General features: G+C 56.5%; 3 protein-coding genes across 11 annotated transcripts; 2 read left to right on the forward strand and 1 right to left on the reverse strand.

Moving 5' to 3' along the window:
* Positions 1-44: 44 nt before the first annotated feature.
* On the reverse strand, positions 45-5098 carry ora4 (olfactory receptor class A related 4). Its single transcript, XM_006642122.3, has 3 exons — positions 4844-5098; positions 2215-4651; positions 45-1879 (listed from the first exon to the last, which is right to left on the reverse strand). The coding sequence occupies exons 2-3, from the start codon at positions 2299-2301 to the stop codon at positions 926-928; spliced, it is 1041 nt and encodes a 346-aa protein (XP_006642185.2). The 5' UTR covers positions 2302-4651; positions 4844-5098; the 3' UTR covers positions 45-925.
* Positions 5099-5225: 127 nt separating this feature from the next.
* LOC102683893 (Golgi integral membrane protein 4-like) lies at positions 5226-13664 on the forward strand. Of its 8 annotated transcripts, none has more exons than XM_069183630.1 (15): positions 5226-5311; positions 5870-6137; positions 6792-6866; positions 7117-7166; positions 7358-7411; positions 8009-8159; positions 8263-8345; positions 8502-8645; positions 8930-9121; positions 9553-9683; positions 10011-10195; positions 10529-10590; positions 11711-11842; positions 11923-11988; positions 12066-13664. In XM_069183630.1, exons 2-15 carry the CDS (start codon positions 5954-5956, stop codon positions 12126-12128), a joined length of 1572 nt encoding a protein of 523 aa, XP_069039731.1. In that variant the 5' UTR covers positions 5226-5311; positions 5870-5953; the 3' UTR covers positions 12129-13664. The 8 variants fall into 8 exon arrangements, with proteins under 8 accessions (XP_069039731.1, XP_069039726.1, XP_069039728.1 ...); XM_069183625.1 differs by having other exon boundaries at positions 5259-5729; positions 5794-6137; XM_069183627.1 differs by having other exon boundaries at positions 5259-5644.
* A 589-nt stretch (positions 13665-14253) lies between these two features.
* fndc10 (fibronectin type III domain containing 10) lies at positions 14254-17966 on the forward strand. 2 transcript variants are annotated; one of them, XR_011183581.1, is made up of 3 exons: positions 14254-14849; positions 14957-17193; positions 17240-17966. XR_011183581.1 is itself a non-coding variant. In XM_069183634.1 (2 exons), exon 2 carries the CDS (start codon positions 15054-15056, stop codon positions 15927-15929), a length of 876 nt encoding a protein of 291 aa, XP_069039735.1. In that variant the 5' UTR covers positions 14254-14849; positions 14957-15053; the 3' UTR covers positions 15930-17966. The 2 variants fall into 2 exon arrangements, 1 of the variants encoding a protein (XP_069039735.1); XM_069183634.1 differs by having other exon boundaries at positions 14957-17966.
* The last annotated feature ends 763 nt before the right edge of the window (positions 17967-18729 follow it).

Genomic DNA, 18729 nt, shown 5'->3' on the forward strand with positions numbered 1-18729 from the left:
ATGCTTAAAACAATTTCAAATTCAAAGAACTTTATTAGCACGACCACTGATAACAGTTTTGTCAAGGCAATAACGATTAACAAGACTTTAACAAACAATTGCAACAATAATATGGTGAATTCCTCTTACTGGCTCCTCCCTCCTTTCTCAATTTAATTCAAGCAGCTCCATTGGCATGACGATGAATTACGGTTCTGCCAAAGCAGATACAATCAACACAACATGTACAGACATTTACAATACAAACACATCATAACGTTAACATACAACATACAACACATAGAACATTATTGAGAGACAGGCTCACTGTTCCTTAGGATGTGACAGGAGATATACTCGGCTGCCAGTTCAACTGAGGTCTCCCAGTAGGATTGAGAGCTGTTCTAATTCTGGCAGGTGCGGGAATTCTGGAATTAGGTTTGTCAATTTACGGAGGAATTGTTGTCTAAACCAAGAGTATTTTCCACAGTGCAGCACAAAGTGTGTCTCTGTCTCTGTTTCTCCCCATTGGCGGTGGGAGCACAGCCTGTCCTCTCTGGGCAGCCAGCTCTGCCTGTGTCCAGTTTCCGTGTCCAGCCTGTGGTCACTGAGCCTGTATTTCATCAGGGTCTGTTTCCATTTGGTCAGATATTTGGCTAGTGTGTATTGTCTGTTTAGGGTTCTGTAGCATTCCAGTTTATGTTGTGCTTGTGTGTGTGTGTCCCAGTGTGTGAAATATTGCTGTTTGATCTGTGCTGTGACGTGGTTGAGTCTGAGTCGTGGTGCTCTAGCAGTGCTGTCCTGAGGCTGGTTGTGAGTTGTGTGTATTGTGCTGTGACGTGGTTGAGTCTGAGTCGTGGTGCTCTAGCAGTGCTGTCCTGAGGCTGGCTGGTGTCGGTGTGGCTCGGGCCAGTGAGTCTCAGGACCAGCTGGCTCAGCTCTTGGCTCAGCAGGGCCTCGAGGTGGTAGAAGTCTTGGTCGCTGCTTCTCTGTCTCTTTCCCTGTCCCCCACGTCCTCTCCCCCTGGCCCCTCCCTCCTGCCGCAGTGCAGCCTGAGCATGCGCCGCAGCCTCCCCCGCAGCTTGCTGTGCCCCAGGGCCACCACCAGGGGGCTGAAGCCCACGAAGACGGAGGCCGCGAAGTGCGAAACGGTGAGCAGGGTCTCGGCCTGGCGCCCACGGTTGTAGTTGTAGTGGGTCACGGCGGTGACCTGCAGCCCCCAGCAGGTGACGAACAGCGTTACCAGCACCAGGATGACGTGGCTGGCCCTGCGCTCCGAGGCCATGTGGCCCTGCAGCTCCACGTTGGCCCCGGCCACCGTGTGGATGTGGCGCCGCAGCACACAGAGCGACGCCAGGTTGGTGCCCACCATGAGCACCAGGGGCACCAGCTCGTTCACCACCAGCGAGGCGGTGGCGAAGGCGATGCCCTGGACCTCGGAGGGGAACTCCCAGACGCAGCCCAGCAGGGGGCGTGTGGTGCAGCTGATCACCATGAGCTCCACAGTGGTGTTGCCGCGCGAGTGGGTGGAGTACACGAGCGCCGGGAGGGAGTAGGCGAAGTTGAGCGCCCACACCAGCGCCAGGGCCACGCACACGCGCCGCAGCTCGGCCCGGTGCGCCTGCAGGCCGGACATGAAGGAGTGGCGCCGCAGCATGGCCCAGTGGAACAGGCTCAGCCCCAGCGTGGCCCAGCACCCCACGGCCCGCCACCACACCCACAGGAACATGAAGAGCCGGCACCAGCCCGGCGCCAGCGACACCTCCAGCCCCAGGTCCGAGACGAAGATGGGGACGGTGCGGAAGAAGGAGGTCAGCAGGTTGGCCAGCGACAGGTTGGCCAGGATCAGGTCGGAGGGAGGAATCCTGAGCAAGGAGCTCTGCAGGACCGACTGAACCACCTGGGGCAAGGCGGGGGGGAAGAAAGGAACAGCCGTCAGGAGACAGAGAGAGGAGGAGAGGGGAGAGGAGACAGAGAGGGGAGAGGGGAGAGAGAGAAGGAGAGTGGAGCAGGAGAGCGGGGGAGAGAGGAGCAGGGGGAGCGAAGTTAGAGACAAGTAGTATAAAAACACACCGAGGCATTGAAGAGCTGGCACAAAGACTGCACACAAAGGGTACAGCACAAACAGGGAACGGCACAGTACAAATAGGTAGTGCACTATGAAAATGGTGAAGGTGCAGAAACAGTAGCATGATGAAGTCAAGGTTAGGGAAACAGAGTGAAATGCCTTCTCACCGCACAGATGACCAGTACGTTCCCCACAATGCCCGACAGGACCAGCACCCCGAACAGGATGGCATCGACCGGCAGGACCTGTGCCATCCTGGGGCCTCTGGCACAGCGGCGGAGGGCTGTCCCTACACTCCCAGAGCTTCACTCAGCCGTGAGCCGGGACAACAGCCGCTGGAGAGAACAGCCCAGCCCGGGTTTCTGGGTCCGGTCCAGCCCGGGCAGTGGATCCCGTCTGCGTTCAGAGGCTCCTGCACGCGTGCCTGTCCCCTGCCAGGCTGCCTGTGTCACTACAGTGCTCTGGCTCTGTGTGTCTGACTGAACTGCCCCTCACTGCTGATATGTCACCTCCTTATGCCCCATTTCATCCCCACATCAGTTCCCCGGCAACCAGCTCATTGCTCTCTCACCTGGGCAGGCACAGGGACACCCACCTGCGGGGCACTGCTCCCATGGCAACGTCCTGCCATCAGAGTGAGTCCAACAACGTGCCCGCCAGGATCCAGCACAGGGTACAGCACTGGACACTACAACTCCTCCCAGATCCTGGTCCCAGAGGGCCAGCGTATCTGCAGGTTTACTGGAAAGTAGATCATTACTGGGCCAAACTGGGACACCAGCAGACACACAGGCAGGACGAGCTGCTGTGCCTGTGATTGTACAACGATCTACAGCAGCAGTTCCCAAGCCTGATCATGGAGTAACAGAAAGAGCCTTATTTGTAAACCTGTTTCAGCTCTTTCAGAAGTTTCAGATTTTCAGAACAACCCTTCTCCAGATGTGCTGCCTGAAGTGTACTCCCCTGGACCCTTGCAGAAAGAAAGAAGGGTGTGTCTGATAGAGTGTTATTCCCACCTGTGTCTGTTCTTCTTCAACAGATCAGCTACTGAGAGCTCCCACCAGACACAGCGCCCAGCCAGCAGTCTGAGGAGAGGCTGTGCACTATTCTGCATGCTTCAGACCAAGCGAAGAAGGTAAACACAGGACTAAACCAGCGGGCAGATCAGTTCAGCCCTGGAGATGCAGAGCCCAGCTGGAATAAACCCAGCACAGTGTCCTCCAGGATTGGGGATATCTGAACATCACTGACATTCACTCCTGCTCCTGGGGCGTGGCTGTTCCCCAGGTTTTCACTCCAGCCTGGACTCAGTGGGTCTGTCTTCCCATTGTCGCATCCTGTGCACCAGGAGTGTTGGGGATGTCTCTCACATACACAGTGTTGCGTCCTGCGCTCGGGCACGTTTCCCACTGACACTGAGGTTTGAAGAGCCGGTGTCTGTCAGAGACAGGTCTGCAGGTCGAAGTGTCTCAGGAGGAGCTGGAGAGGATCCTTCCGTAGGCAGGGAGGAGAGCTGTGCGCCAACCGGGGGCCAGACGTGGACCTACAGCAAGTAGCTCCCTAGTCTTGAAGCCGTGACAACGCCAACAATCAAGGGTCTTACTGTATGTGAAAATTGCACAATGCACAAGTAATGGTCCCATTTAGATTATTTTGTAGAATTTTGGTCACCATGTTAAACAAAAGTTATTGCTGCTCTGGCATCCATCCAGATGGGGCTGAGGGGATCGTCCTACACTGATGGGCAGCAGGCACTGAGCCTTTTCCTCCGCAGAGGAGGAGACCTGACACTGGTGTCAGACTCCCATTCCACCCGGCAGGCTTCTCCAGAACGAGCAGTTAAACTACAGGGGAGAGAAAAGTAGGAATCCTTTACCCTAAGGGTGGTGGGGGTCTGGAACAAGCTGCCCAATACCCTGGCTTCTTTCGGGAACAGCTGGATGTGATCCAGGGGTCAATAAGCTTCTCAACAGCAAATGGATAAGACAGGCCAAATGGCTCCTTTCATTCGGAATGGTTCTTGTGATTTTCTCCTTTCACTAAAGGACTGTAATTTATGTAATTATCATTTTGTTTTTGTAAATGTTATGTCAGTCTTGGATGAAAAAAGCTCTGTCCCGACGACAGTTCTTGTTGCTGTGCGTGGAGTCCCAGGTTGTGCCTGCCAGCCTCATTATCGCAACTAACCGGCCAGATAATTAACTCGATCGATGAGGAGATACCTTCCTGCCATGCCTCTGCGCAGCCCCTCTCCAGAGCCTCATTACACAGAAGTCCTCAGTCAGCCCTTTACCCTCGTTAGAGAGCTCCCAATAATTAATTATCTGGCTAATCAGCAGCTTGTGTAACCTGGCTGTGTCCTCATAGTCCAGGAACTCTGCCTGAACTGAACTGAACTCCAAAACTGTCCTCTCACTGTTGCAGTTTCCCAGCTCAGCTCTTAATTCATTCATTACCACTTCTGTGCCCTCCTTTCAGCCGAGAGCAGGAACTGCTGTCTGCACTCAGGTCTGATTTTCGGTGTAGGAAATAGTTCAGCCAGAGTTCAGCCAGCAGAGCTCTGCCGGATGGAAACTGGGACTCACATGAGCGGCGGGGTCAGGCCTGTGAGGAGACAACGAATATCACTGTTCGGGAGTATTTACAGTGTTACTAACATGAAAATATAAATGAATATTATATTTAAATGAAATATAGTCTTTGCAGTTGTTGCTACTGAATGTAGTAATAGTTACGGAGGTTTTCCACATCTTCCTGTCATTCTGTTTCAGTATAAACGGCACATTAGTTACACACCCCGTTACTCATGTTTCGCTGCAGAACTTTCTTTGATCACGGCCGTACGGCGTGTGAGGGGCGGGGTCAGTCGAGCGTCTGTCCAATCGCCAGTGCCACATGGGCTGTCAGTCACTGCGAGCGATGGGCCTGGTAGCCAATGGTGAGGCTGAGAAGGAGGGGAGAGGGGCGGGCTCTCGAGTCCACGGCGGCTCCAGTCCAAAGCGGTATTGAGTTTCTTTTAAAGGCACAGACGCGTCCTTGTGGAGTGTAAAAATAAAAGCGATGGCAGCGGTTGTTCTCCCACTCAGCCCAGAGTCCGAATGTCCCAGGACACCAGTAAAAACCAGCAAAGTGCGACCCGCTCGCGGGCAGCGGGATAGCCGTGAGGCGGTTTCCTGCCCCTCGCGCACAGAGCTTCCTGTGCCCTCGAGGCTCTCAGACACGCCTCCTGCCCGAACTTCACAACAACCGGACCCCCGAGCCCCGGTACCGGTCCTGATCGCCCAGCGAGGAGCCGAGCCCCGGCACCGGTCCTGAACGCCTAACGGGGATCCGAGCCCCGGCACCGGTCCTGAACGCAGAAGGGAAAGTACAGGGGTTCGGCTGGACGCTGCTTAGCCGAGTAGTGTAAATTCAGATTATCGACAGTGCGACGAAGGGGTGAAGAGTTTACGGACTGGTAACGCCCGTGTCTGTGTCCGTCTGTCCTGCTTCGTGCTGATACTGATGTGAGGGCGAAGGTCCTGAGGCTGTACGCGCTGCATCTGTCGAGGTTGCAACTTCTTTCTAGTTCTTCGGATTTTGCAGTTCAATTGCAAGGTTGTGGGTTCATGGGACTCAGGGTCCTTTTTATTTGGACTAATCAGGTTATTTCTTCACTCGGCCAGAAGCTGTCCCAGCGCAGGTTAGAGCACAGCGCCAGCTGTCCCAGAGCAGGATAGAGCACAGCGCCAGCTGTCCCACCGCAGGATAGAGCACAGCGCCAGGTTCTGGGTCCTTTCCTGTGAATTAGGTGGTAAGGAGGAATGCTCTTCTCTTCGCCAGGTGTGGACTCACGTGTGGTCAGCTGCAGAGAGCGGGCATGCGGGGGTCAGTGTCGCGTGGAGCTGACTAGCCCCCTGGAGCACCATGGGAGCGCTGTGCGGGCGGCGCCCGAAGGGGGCGCTGCAGCTGGCCCTGTGCCTGCTGGCGCTGGGGGCCGTGTGTGCGGGCGCCCTGCTGTACAGCCACCTGAGGCACACGACGCGCTCGCTGGAGGTGCAGACTGCCAGACACCGCCAGCAGCAGGAGGCACTGTCTGCGCAGCTGCAGGGTGAGAGCAGGCAGCTCTGCTGTGAGTGTTCTTGTATGTTGCTGTCTGCGCAGCTGCAGGGTGAGAGCAGGGAGCTCTGCTGTGAGTGTTCTTGTCTTGTTGCTCTCTGCGCAGCTGCAGGGTGAGAGCAGGCAGCTCTGCTGTGAGTGTTCTTGTATGTTGCTGTCTGCGCAGCTGCAGGGTGAGAGCAGGCAGCTCTGCTGTGAGTGTTCTTGTCTTGTTGCTCTCTGCGCAGCTGCAGGGTGAGAGCAGGCAGCTCTGCTGTGAGTGTTCTTGTATGTTGCTGTCTGCGCAGCTGCAGGGTGAGAGCAGGCAGCTCTGCTGCGAGTGTTCTTGTATGTTGCTGTCTGCGCAGCTGCAGGGTGAGAGCAGGCAGCTCTGCTGCGAGTGTTCTTGTATGTTGCTGTCTGCGCAGCTGCAGGGTGAGAGCAGGCAGCTCTGCTGTGAGTGTTCTTGTCTTGTTGCCTGCGCAACACTTACAGGAAGTGATGTTCCCATCCATTCCTCCGTTTCCCAGCCTTCTGTCTGCAGACTCTGGGTCTGGCTGCTTGTAGAGCAGATCTGTCTTCTGCCTCAGGCGTACTTTCTTAGTGTGGATTGCATGAAGAGTGTTGCCTGAGCTTGACCACTGAGCAGTGTCCCTCTGTGTCTCAGTGGTGTATGAACATCGCTCGCGCCTGGAGAGGTCACTGCAGAAGGAGAGAGTGGAGCACAAAAAAACCAAGGAAGGTGGGTTCTTTCTCCTCCCTGTCTGTCTGTCTGCGTCTCCTCCCTGTCTGTCTCTCCTCCCTGTCTGTCTGTCTGTCTGCCTCTTCTCCCTGTCTGTCTGTCCTCCCTCCCTGTCTGTCTGTCTGTCTGTCTGCCTCTCCTCCCTGTCTGTCTGTCTCTCACAGTCTCATCTCAGCACCTTCCTGCTGTGTCTGTGTGTTTCTCTCTTCAGCTCTGTTAGTCTTTTCTCTGTCTCCCTGCCTGCTTGCAGATTTCCTGGTCTACAAGCTGGAGGCCCAGGAATCCCTGAACAAGGAGAAGGTGAGTAAGAGCAGCAAGACCGGACGTCCCTGTCAAAGCAAATGTTGGATCCTAAAGGTTGAAGATCTACAAAAATAAAAAATAAAAAAACGTGTTATTTAAGGGCATGAGCTAAATGAGTGGATATAGATGTTTGACGAGCTGTAAAGAGGTGTTTAACGAGCTCTTCTTCTCTCTCGCTGTCCGAGCAGCAGGATGCCATGAACAGACACAGCGCCCTGAGCTCCCAGCTCAGCATCCTGAAGGTAATGCCCCCCGTGCCCCCCGTGCCCCCGTGCCCCCGCGAGGAGTCGTGGGTGTAAAGGCAGCAGCCGGGCGGTGAGGAGAACTGGCTGCGTGCTGGTAGCGCTGCGGCATGCCTGAAGCTGCGTGCTGGTAGCGCTGCGGCGTGCCTGAAGCTGCGTGCTGGTAGCGCTGCGGGGTGCCTGAAGCTGCCTGCTGGTAGCGCTGCGGCGTGCCTGAAGCTGCGTGCTGGTAGCGCTGCAGCGTGCCTGAAGCTGCGTGCTGGTGGCGCTGCGGGGTGCCTGAAGCTGCGTGCTGGTGGCGCTGCGGGGTGCCTGAAGCTGCGTGCTGGTAGCGCTGCGGCGTGCCTGAAGCTGCGTGCTGGTGGCGCTGCGGGGTGCCTGAAGCTGCGTGCTGGTGGCGCTGCGGGGTGCCTGAAGCTGCGTGCTGGTGGCGCTGCGGCGTGCCTGAAGCTGCGTGCTGGTGGCGCTGCGGCGTGCCTGAAGCTGCGTGCTGGTGGCGCTGCGGGGTGCCTGAAGCTGCGTGCTGGTGGCGCTGCGGGGTGCCTGAAGCTGCGTGCTGGTGGCGCTGCGGCGTGCCTGAAGCTGCCTGCTTTTCAGACCCAGCTGGCTGAGGTGCGGCAGCAGTTCCGGACTCTGCAGGCGGAGCAGGGGCAGCAGCAGCTGGCGCAGCGCCGCGCACTGGAGGACTGCCGCCACCGGGAGGCGCAGCTGCGCACGGAGAGCGAGGCGCACATCAGCTCCCTGCAGGGTCAGTGCTCTGCCCCCGCTGCCCGCCCTGCCCGCCCTGCGCGCCGCTGGGGCGGCACGGGTCTGAGCTAGCGGGCTGTGTTTTGCCTACCCATCTCTCGCAGCCACCGTGGTGAAGCTGAAGGAGGAGGGGAACTTGCTGAGACGGGCTCGGCAGGAGATCAGTGAGCAGCTGCTGAGCGCTCAGGTAGGGCTGCAGAGCCGGGAAAGGCCCAGGGGCCCGCTCGCCTGCTCGCCCACTGCGCAGGGCTGTGCGTGTGTGCTTGTCACCGTCTGTGTGACTGAGCCACAGTGGGGTCCACACCACGGGCTGCCCCTTGACGTGCCTGTCTCCTTCCCTCAGACCCAGGTGGCCGAGTTCCAGCAGCTCAAGCAGGCACTGCAGAAGGTGCCTGGACTGAAGGACCCCGGCCTCCTTCCCCAGCTCAGCTTCAGAGGGCAGCCCCAGCGTCCTGGGGTGGAGCAGCCGCTGCCCGTCATCCAGAAGGTACAGAGTCACTGCGTCTTGACCTCGGTGGATACACTGGCCATCATTAACAATATTGCAATAATTAATTCACAGAGGTCCTAACCAACACTCCATTATTTGAACATTTTGAACTCTTTTTATATTGAAAGAATTTAAATAAGTTAGCTCCCTCTTTCTCTCCATGGTGTAACAGATATTTGCCACAACACTGTCACGGTCACTGGCATTATGAATATCATTTTCCAAGACCACATGCCCTTCGTGTCTTGTTAGTTCCTATTGGCTGCCATCTGTGTTCTCAGGTTTCCAGAGAGACGTTCCCTCCCAGCCACGCCCCTGGTGTGGGCGGGGCCAAGGGTTCGGCCGCACCTCCAGGCTCTGAAGGCAAGGCTGTGATTGGCCAGCAGGCTCCTGCTGGGGTGGAGCCAAGACGGGATCTGAACACAGATGTGAAAAAAGAAGGTGGAGTCAGCGAAATCCAGAACCGGAATATGGTACTGATCCGAAACTCGCCCGTCTCTCCTGCACTCTCTCTCTCTCCCCAGCATTTAGCTCAGACATGGACAGCGCCGGTTCTGGAAGTTTTCATTCAAACCCTAAACAAGCTCAGTCAGTTCATCATCGGCTGGAATGCACCAATTTAATGGCTTCGGATGACAGGGCTGCTCACCTCTTTCCTTCACTGTCTCTCCCTGTTTGTACAGACCCTGCCTCTCGCTCAGCTCACACTGTCTCTCCATCTCTCTCTCCCTGTTCGTACAGACCCTGCTCAGTTCAGTTCTCTCACTCTGTCTCCTCTGACTGGTAACACTGACATCTCCTCCCTGCTGCCCCTCCTCTGTATTCCTGCCTCTCTTGCCTCACAGCACATGAGATCATGAGATCATGAGATGGGCGTCCGTCCACAACTGATTTTCTCTGGCAGGTGGCGCCTGTGGCTGCCAGACAGCTGGAACTGAGGCTCCAAAGAGCTCCGGCCAGCAGACCCACAGGAAACCAGCGGGCCGAGCCGACTGGGCCCAAGTTGAAGAGGCAGGGTGTTGGCCAGCTGGAGAGGTAGAGTGGGGATCCTGTGCTCCTTTCCATCTGCGTCACGTGTATCTAGAGAGGGGGTGGAGAGGAAGAAGAGGACGATTGAGAGATGAGGAAGAGGAAGACTGCAGGAATGAAGTGTCAAGGTCCTACGAGCTGTCGGCTCACGCGAGAGGAGCACTTATCTGTAGTCTGATTTTGTGTTGGTCAGTAATGTGCTGCAGTAAGTCTCTCGGTCCTTTTTGAGGGTCATTCTGTTTTTCCGTTTGTGAGTGATGGTTTGACTGTCCCTGTGTCGATCAGGGGGTCAGGGGGTCACCGTGTCGATCAGTGCTTGTGTATCACCTGCAGCTGGAACAGCATCCACATGAATTCCAACCTGAGGCAGGACCAAGAGCCCATGAGGACCAATCACAACCCGAGGTTTGAACACCAACAGGAGGCTGCAGCCAATGAGCTAGAAGAGGCGGTGCCTGAGACGACCAATGAGAAGAAGGATGAGGGAGGTGGGAGAGAGGAGTTAGACCTGGAGATCGGTAAGTTTTTCTTCATTTGGCCCCTTTATTCAACTAGATACGTCAGTCAAGGACCAATTCTCTTTTAATATGATGAGCCGCGGACCCATTTATGAAGCTGATGCAATTTGGGTTGAGTACCTTGATCAAAGGTACAACTGTAGCATCAAAGCCCAGATTTGAATCCACGGTACAGTGTAGTCCAGTTTAGATCAGTGTAATTTGCTACAATCCAGCAGTGCCCAAATCTTCATAACCCCTTCCCTCTGATCACTCTAGCCATGCTTTCTGTCTCGACCTGTGAGTGTCGTTCCCTGTCACAGCGCCTCCTGCTGTCTGCCTGTGTCCCTGTAGATGCTGCTGTGGAGGAGGAGGGCCTGCCACAGGGCCAGGGAGTCGTGGCTCAGGAGCCCATGGTGAGCAGCAACACAAGAACACGGGTTAGAGGCAAGAGGAGGCCAGTGGTTCACATCACTGACCCCCGGATCTCATCCAGCTGTTTCCTGAGAGAAGCCAGGGTATCGGCTTCAGCAACACAGCTGGGCAGCTTGTTCCACACTCCCACCACCCTCTGTGTAAAGTAGTGCCTCCTGTCCTGATAGAAGGACCTCATCATGCTATTTCATGAAAGCAGATAAGACATCGGATGGCTGGACAGCTTGTTCCAGATCTCCACAACCCCAGTCTGAACTCTCATCTTTATCTGTATCCTGTGTTTCCTGCACTTACTGGGTCTTATTTCAAGGGTGTGCATCTCCTTGAATGCTAGTGCCTGCAGTCTGAGAACTGATTTGAGACGAACTTAATGCCTTCTGAAAACCCACAGGTATCCTGTGCTCTGTGTCCATCAGTCCTGCTGCTTGTTCCTGGAGCTCTGCCGAGTTAGTTCAGCAGACCTGTCTCCTCTAACTTCCTGCTGACTAACAGCTGACTAACCTGCTGTCATACAAGTGGTTCTCTAGTTTAGATCTAATTATCATTTCCATAACTTTGCATGTAGCTTGTTGGTCTGTGTTGGTCACTTGGTTTGGTTTTGTTGACCTTATTGTGGCTTTGAACTGTATTAGCACTTTTCCTGACAGTGGAACTACTACTCCTGGCCTGAGAGACTATTTGAAGAGTTCTGTTAACGGTGTGTGAATAATTCCTTAAGTACAACTGTAGTAATACAATCACACTCTGATATCTCAAGGGCAAGAAATGAATTTCTTCCGTTATTAGTTAGTGGGCTATTAGTTTAATACATCAGCCATTTCCCTTTCAGTGGCAGTGTTTCCACTGTCGTCTCTGAAATACTTTACAATCTGTTACTGGTGCAATACTGGAAAAAGCTTTAATTACTTAACTTAGCTCTGCTTGCAATATTCGTCCCTCTCGGCCGGTGCAATGTCGTCTTTAACCTGCACTTACGGTTCATTACACTCCTTGTCTTTTACCGGCTCCTGTCCTTTCGGGTCCTGGTCTGTGGCCCTACAGATGTAGGACTGTGGGTTCATGGGACAGGGTCCTGATTCTGACTGCAGGCTGTCCTGGCAGATGCCTGATGATGACGGCGATGCAGCTGAGGACCCAAACGATAACGGCGAGGATGAGCAGGAGGAGGCGTGGCCTGCCCACCCCCTTCCTGGAGGGGAGGGACCAGAGCAGAGAGCCCGCCCCCCCGGACAGGTACGCTGGCTGCGCTGTGTTGCTCCTGTCGTCCCTCTGACTGTCTGTCTGCTCCTCACAGTCTCTCTCTCTGCCCTCAGGCCCCTCCCAGCACTGCTGCAGGCCTGGGCGCCCATGTGCAGTCCCCTGGAGGGTACCCCGAGAACGTACGTACCAGCCCGTCTCCCTCGCCTGCCGATCAGCGCTTCACCCATCGTCCTCCTGACCACGTCTCTGTCTGCAGGGGGGCGGTGGGGATCAGGAGGGCCTGCCTGAAGAGGAGGATGAGAAGGAGGAAGAGTACTGATCCCTGGAGATGCCTCAGCTCTGACCCCCCCGTCTCTCCGACCCCCCATCTCTTTGTCCCCCTCACTGCCTCTGCTCGACCCCGGCTCTGACAGCTCCTTCACTTCCTCGCTCCCTGCGAATGGGGGTCTCTCTGCTGCTGCGGGGCCCCTTTCTGCGCCCTGCTGGACAGCGGCTGCTGACAGTCGTGTGCAAGACGCTGGACAGGATGCGTGGGACAGGTGGGCCCTGGCGGACCTGTACGCTGAGCCGGGCCGCCCACACGGACTACCGGTGAACCCGGCCTCAGTGCTGATCCTGCCAGAGGAGAAACGGTTCAGCCTGTTCGGATTCCGAGCCCCTCAGACCGGCCCACAGCGCTCACTGCTGCTCCCTCGCCTTCACCTGTAGGGGGCGCTGTCTGTCGGGGCTGCGTGCTCTAGCTCAGGCGAGCCGTGCTCTCGGGTGTCAGCTGAGGACTGGAGACACGCAGTCTGCCACCCTATGAGGAGCTCAGATGGGGAGCCCCGCGGTGTCCGAGATCAGGAGTGGGAATTTTGGGCGACGCGTTCACCCCGGTGTTGAGGAAGAGCAGTCGAGGGACTCGAACCCCCTGTTCTCAAGTACCAAGAGGGGCGCTGGGGTGTGCACTCTGTCTTCTAGACTGTTGGATCGAGACCTAAACTGGTTTCAAAATAATGTGAACACGATGTAGCCATTATTATTATAGTTCTGATTACCATGTGCGTGACTGTTTCCCTGGTTATCCATGGTAGGATTCTCTTGTCTGCTGCCCTGCGGTTTCTGTCCTGGTGCGATTGGAGTGGTGTGCTGGTTCTGCAGGAGGCCCCTCCGCAGACCGACCCCAGAGAGGGTCAGGGGGCTGGTCGGGGGGGGGGGCTGGGCCATGAGGAGTTCTGGAAGGCTGTATCCTGAAGAATCCGTGTCTGTTATCCACATTCCCAGCCAGCGTGCAGAGTCTGTGGAATGGGCAGGCAAGCGGTCTGAGCAGCTGTGTCCTTTCATTCAGGCCGAGTGGCTCTCAGGCACAGCCTCCTCACCACGGCACAGGGCCTGGCAGTGTGCAAGAGAGCGTGCCAGTGTGCAAGAGAGCGTGCCAGTGTGCAAGAGAGCGTGTCAGTGTGTCGTGGGGCATGTCAGTGTGTAAGAGAGTGTGTCTGTGTGTAAGAAAGCGTGTCAGTGTATCACAGGGTGTCAGGGTGTAAGAGAGTGTGTCAGTGTATCACAGGGTGTCAGGGTGTAAGAGAGTGCGTCAGTGTGTCGCAGGGCATGTCAGTGTTTAAGGGAGTGTGTCAGTGTGTAAGACAGTGTGGCAGGGTGTAAGAGAGTGTGTCTGTGTGTAAGAAAGCGTGTCAGTGTATCACAGGGTGTCAGTGTATAAGAGAGTGTGTCTGTGTGTCGCGGGGTATGTCCAATGGCAGGGAGAGACTCTTCTCTCCTGTGTAATATTTTGCTTTACTGAGATGCGTATGTTTTAATAGAGCTCTACACACGATCTTTGTGTACACTTGCAATAAAGGCTTTGTAGCAGAAGGCTCCGGTGGGTGGGTCTGGGTGATGTAGACGGGAGAGGCCACTGTACAGCTCTCCAGCAGGACTTCCGCTTCTGTGAGACTGGAGGTGGTCTTGGCTTGTGGGATCTAACCACTGGCCGATTGCCTGTTCTCTCAGTGACGTGTGGTGTGTGTATAAATGAGTTGCCCAGGGTATGTACTCCATGTCCACACTGTGTCACGATTCTGAACTGCAGTGGTTCTGAACCCACATCCTGTGGGGGACCCCGAGATTTTGTTTCAGCTCAGCCCACAATCTCCAGCACTCACTGGTGCCCTTCCCACCCTCTGTCCTGTTTCTCACGGCGCTTCTGGACTTCTGACCCAAGCACTTTCAGCGTGCAGGTCTTTCAGCTCAGTGACCACAGCCTGGACACAGGCAGACCTGGCTGCCCAGAGAGGACAGGCTCAGTGACCACAGCCTGGACACAGACACTGGACATAGGCAGACCTGGCTGCCCAGAGGGGACAGGCTCGGTGACCACAGCCTGGACACAGACACTGGACACAGGTAGAGCTGGCTGTCCAGAGAGGACAGGCTCGGTACCACAGCCTGGACACAGGCAGACCTGGCTGTCCAGAGAGGACAGGTTAAGTGACCACAGCCTGGACACAGGCAGACCTGGCTGTCCAAAGAGGACAGGCTCAGTGACCACAGCCTGGACACAGACACTGGACACAGGTAGAGCTGGCTGTCCAGAGAGGACAGGCTGTGCTCCCACTGCCAGCGGGGAGAAAGAGACAGAGATGCCCCTCCTACTGCACTGTGAGAAACACTCTGGGATCAGACAAACAATCCTCTCTACAATAACTCAATAGAGCTGCAGTCCAGTATGTGACCTCCTGTCCAGGCCCAGGGAACAGAGAGTGAGCGTCTCAATAATAACTTCACGTCGCTGTTCTAGATGCAAAATGGCATCGCTGTGCCGACACTGAAATTCAGCGTGCCAATAAAGCTTGCTGGATTTGTAAGGGAGAGAAAGAGGGAGACGAGACGGCGGCTGTGAGGAGGAGACGTGATTCATGTCATTGACTCCTCGGGGACTCGAAACACGGACACGCTCGCGCTGTCACACTCCTCCCACGACCGCGCGCGGCGGCGGGCACGCTCCATCACCCAGAGCGACTCCAAAAATAACGGCGGGACGGGAGTGCACCTCTCCGACACCGTAAGACAGCGCTTTACTGCCATCGCTGTTGTTGTTGTAGTGCCTGCAGCAGGCGGGTCGCGGCGATGACTGGCTGTCTGAAGGCGCTGCCTCTGCTCTTCCTGCAGGTGAGAGCCGGAGCCGGGACGCGCGCTCGGGAACCGCATGAACCCCAGGCCGGAGCCCCCGTCTGCCCGCTGAAGGCGCTGCGCTCGGACCGGCGCCATGCCGGGCGCGCTGCCGGCCGCACTGCTGGCCTGGGTCTCGGTGCTCGGCCTGTGCCGGGGAAGCGGAGCGCCGGGGCCCCGCTGGAAGGACGCGGGCGCACCCCCCACCGCGCTCTCGAAACCGGGGGGCGACGCGGTGCTGTCGTCATCGCCAGCATCATCGCTAGAAGAGGAAGGAGAGGCCCCTCGGGAGCGGGGCCGCCTCGGACCCGGCGCCGGCGGGGCAGCTAGCCCAGCCTGGCTCGTCCCCCCCGAGCCCCCGGAGCCGAGGCACGCCGACAGCAGCCACAGCGCCAGGCCGCTGGGCGAGGGCAGCGCGGCCCCGGTGTGTGCCTACCAGGTGAGCGGCGCGGGGCCGGGCGCGGCCGGGGGGGGGCGGCTGTGCTTCCGGCAGCCCGAGCGCAGGTTCCGGTGCCGGGAGCGGGAGTGCCGTGCCTACCGGTCCCAGGGGCCCGGGGGGCTGGTGGCCAACGTGCTGAGCAACGGCAGCGTGCTGGTGCAGTGGGGCGGCCCGGGGTCCGAGGGGCGCCGGCGGGGGGGCTTCCTGCTGAGCTGCTCCTGGAACGGCTCCTACACGCAGTTCCAGTGCGATCGCGTGCGGCTGGGCGCCAGCTGCCGCGACTACCTGCTGACCGAGGCGCACGAGGGCGTGCGCTACCACGTGTGCCTGCAGGCGCTGGGCCCCCCCGCCGGGCCCCCCGACTGCCTGGACTTCACCCTGCTGCCGTCCGGCATGCAGGACATCGTGATCGCCATGACTGCGGTGGGCGGGGCGATCTGCGTGATGCTGGTCATCATCTGCCTGCTGGTCGCCTACATCACCGAGAACCTCATGAACCCCGCCAGCACACACCCCCGCGCCCAGGCGCACTGACACACCCTGACGCACTGACGCACTGACACACCCTGACGCACTGACACCCTGACGCACTGACACCCTGACGCACTGACACACCCTGACGCACTGACACCCTGACACACTGACACACTGACAGCCAGACGCACTGATCCACTGACACCCTGACGCACTGACACACGGACAGCCCCGCACACACTCTGAGACACTGCCACTTGCTCGGCTCCTTCACCCTGGGACAGCGGGGCAGGGCTTGTTGGAACAGCTCTGGGAGACACTGGGAGACGGCGGGAGACAGCAGGAGACGGCGGGAGACACCGGGAGACAGCAGGAGACGGCGGGAGACACTGGAGACACCAGGAGACAGCAGGAGACAGCAGGAGACGGCGGGAGACACTGGAGACACCGGGAGACAGCAGGAGATGGCAGGAGACGGCGGGAGACACCGGGAGACAGCAGGAGACGGCGGGAGACACTGGAGACACCAGGAGACAGCAGGAGACACCGGGAGACGGAGGGAGTCCAGGAGTAATGCAGAGGGAGAGAACAGATTTATTCCCCTGGAAACTTACTGCCAGGGGCGGAGAAAGCAAACCTGCACCTGAGGACCCAGAACAGGTCCACACAGCCGGGAGGGGCTGTGCTGACTGTCTCCTCTCTGCTCCACAGCCCTGGTCCTGCTGGACTTCCAGTCACAACCAAACTGATATCCCCATTAACTAGCCCTTCTTCTAGTTAACTGAGTGGGAGTCTTCAAGAGGCCTTATTTCCAGAATTGCAAACAGTTCAGAGCAGTCTAACTGAGTCTGTGCCCCCTGGTGCCGGGCTGTCCCAGGACCCCTGTCCTGTGCACATCTCTGATACAAGCAGCTCTTCAATCCATTGACTGAAAAGGGACAGTGACCTTCTTAGTGTGTCTCAGTGTGTCTGAGTGTCTTTCTGAGTCTGAGTGTGTCAGAAGGTTTGTGCGTCTCACAGAAACTGGCAGGGAATATTGAGAGAGTCATTGTTGATGTGGGTAGGTAGCATTTCACAGTGTAGTTAAACACCTATGGACATAAGTAGATAGTTGAAAGTACTGTATTTAGACAGATAAGTAGATATAGAATCAATAGATTCAGTTATAAATCTAAGACATAAACTGATAAATAGATAAGTGAACAGCCAGACAGTTAGAATTGCTGTACAGAATCAGCTCAAAGTCATCAGGGTCTGGTTTGTCAAAGCTGCCAAACAGAATCAGAATTAGCTGGGCTGGGTAACAGTGAAGCCGTGACCCAGTGTGGCCCAGAGAGGAGAACTGGTCCAGTGTGGCCCAGTGAGGAGAGCTGGCCCAGTGTGGAGAGCTGGTCCAGTGTGGCCCAGTGAGGAGAGCTGGCCCAGTGTGGAGAGCTGGTCCAGTGAGGAGAACTGCTCCAGTGAGGCCCAGAGAGCACTTTTACAGACCAGACCCCCATGCCCCACCCCCTCTGTGCTTCTTGTGTTGACCCCTGTCCAGAGCCTGGCTCCTGTAGTCTGGGTCATGAGCTGTGTTACTCCTACAGAGACAGGCTTCTAGAGCAAATTCCCCGTATCAGGGCTGTGCGAATCAGTGTTCCATGGGGGCTTGAAGTTTGATAATATCACTGCTATAGTCTCTATTGCCTTTGTGGGGCCTGGCTCCTGTAGCTCTGCTGCAGCAACAGAGACTGGCTCTGTGGACGGGCTGGCTCCTGTTGTAGTAGGAATTGTAGGTCTGTGAATTTGAGAGTGCTGTGTGCGTATTAGTGAGGCCGTGTTTGTGTTTGTGTGTCCGTGTGAAGTAAGGAGCACGTGAGCTGCAGGACTGCTGTGTCTCCTCTCTTCCCAGCTCAGCCCATAAGGGCAGACTGAACTCGTGATTAACCCTGCCAGCACCTCTGTATATACCTGTAGAGACAGATATAGAGCTATATATTGTATATGGTATATTGTATAGTGTACATGTAGATCAGGCCGTGACGCAAGCGCCTGTTATATTTCTGTACCTGAATCTCCACCTTCACAGTCAATAAAGTGGGACCCTGCTGCTGGAGAGACTCTGGTGCTGTTTCCTCTTATTTCACCGGCGGCTCTTTTAAAAAAGTGATTCACAGCCAGCACTCAGTTCCCTTTCAACGCCTCATTCGTGTAGAATTGCAACTGAACTCCGCTCTGTACACGAGGGGTGCGGGGGTGTGGAACAAGCCAGCCAGGGGTGGTGTTTAAGCTGAGCCCGGCTCCTTCCAGGAAACAGGGAAGATTCTGGGACCTCTATGTTGCTCACAACTAAAAGCTTACTAACTGAACGGGTCGAATGGGGTCGTTTGGACCGTTCTGTTCTCCTGTGCCCGGTGCAGACACGCGTGGGCGTGGGAGTGGGGTTGGCGTGGGCTGCTGACCCCACAGAGTCTCGGAGGAGAGCGCCCGGCAGGGAGTTTTAAACTCGTGGCCATGACAGGGATGTGCCCTGGGCGTATGTGCTGAGGCTCAGAGCAGGTTCTTCCCCACCAAACCAGTGGACCCCTGGGTCAGCAGAACTGAGCCCATAGCTTCACGGACCGGGAAGACAGGGAACCAGAACACACATCCCAGAAATCAGGGAAATCAATTCAGAAAAATGAACATCTACCAAATAACACAATTAAATGCTGTTTCTTGTGTTGTGCCCATGGTCAGTGTGGGGTATTCGTATACATGTGATTCTGAACGCTGTACGTATTGGAATCGCCGTCAGCAGGAAACTGGAGACTACAGCTGCGTACTCGGCCGAGGTCTGGAGCCGCTGTCTCCCCCTACTGGATATTGGAGGGATCAACAG

Source organism: Lepisosteus oculatus, chromosome 25, assembly GCF_040954835.1.
Source record: "Lepisosteus oculatus isolate fLepOcu1 chromosome 25, fLepOcu1.hap2, whole genome shotgun sequence".
NCBI lineage: Eukaryota > Metazoa > Chordata > Actinopteri > Semionotiformes > Lepisosteidae > Lepisosteus > Lepisosteus oculatus.

What these genes read in the sequence shown, in the direction of transcription:
- ora4 (XM_006642122.3), bottom strand. Translation starts at nt 2,301, where the DNA reads ATGGCACAGGTCCTGCCGGTCGATGCCATCCTGTTCGGGGTGCTGGTC. An exon ending in ACGTACTGGTCATCTGTGCG is followed by an intron (nt 1,880 to 2,214) that starts GTGAGAAGGCAT and finishes GCCTTGCCCCAG; the next exon opens with GTGGTTCAGTCGGTCCTGCA.
- LOC102683893 (XM_069183630.1), top strand. Translation starts at nt 5,954, where the DNA reads ATGGGAGCGCTGTGCGGGCGGCGCCCGAAGGGGGCGCTGCAGCTGGCC. An exon ending in CCCAGCTCAGCATCCTGAAG is followed by an intron (nt 7,412 to 8,008) that starts GTAATGCCCCCC and finishes CCTGCTTTTCAG; the next exon opens with ACCCAGCTGGCTGAGGTGCG. An exon ending in CTGGAGGGTACCCCGAGAAC is followed by an intron (nt 11,989 to 12,065) that starts GTACGTACCAGC and finishes CTCTGTCTGCAG; the next exon opens with GGGGGCGGTGGGGATCAGGA.
- fndc10 (XM_069183634.1), top strand. Translation starts at nt 15,054, where the DNA reads ATGCCGGGCGCGCTGCCGGCCGCACTGCTGGCCTGGGTCTCGGTGCTC.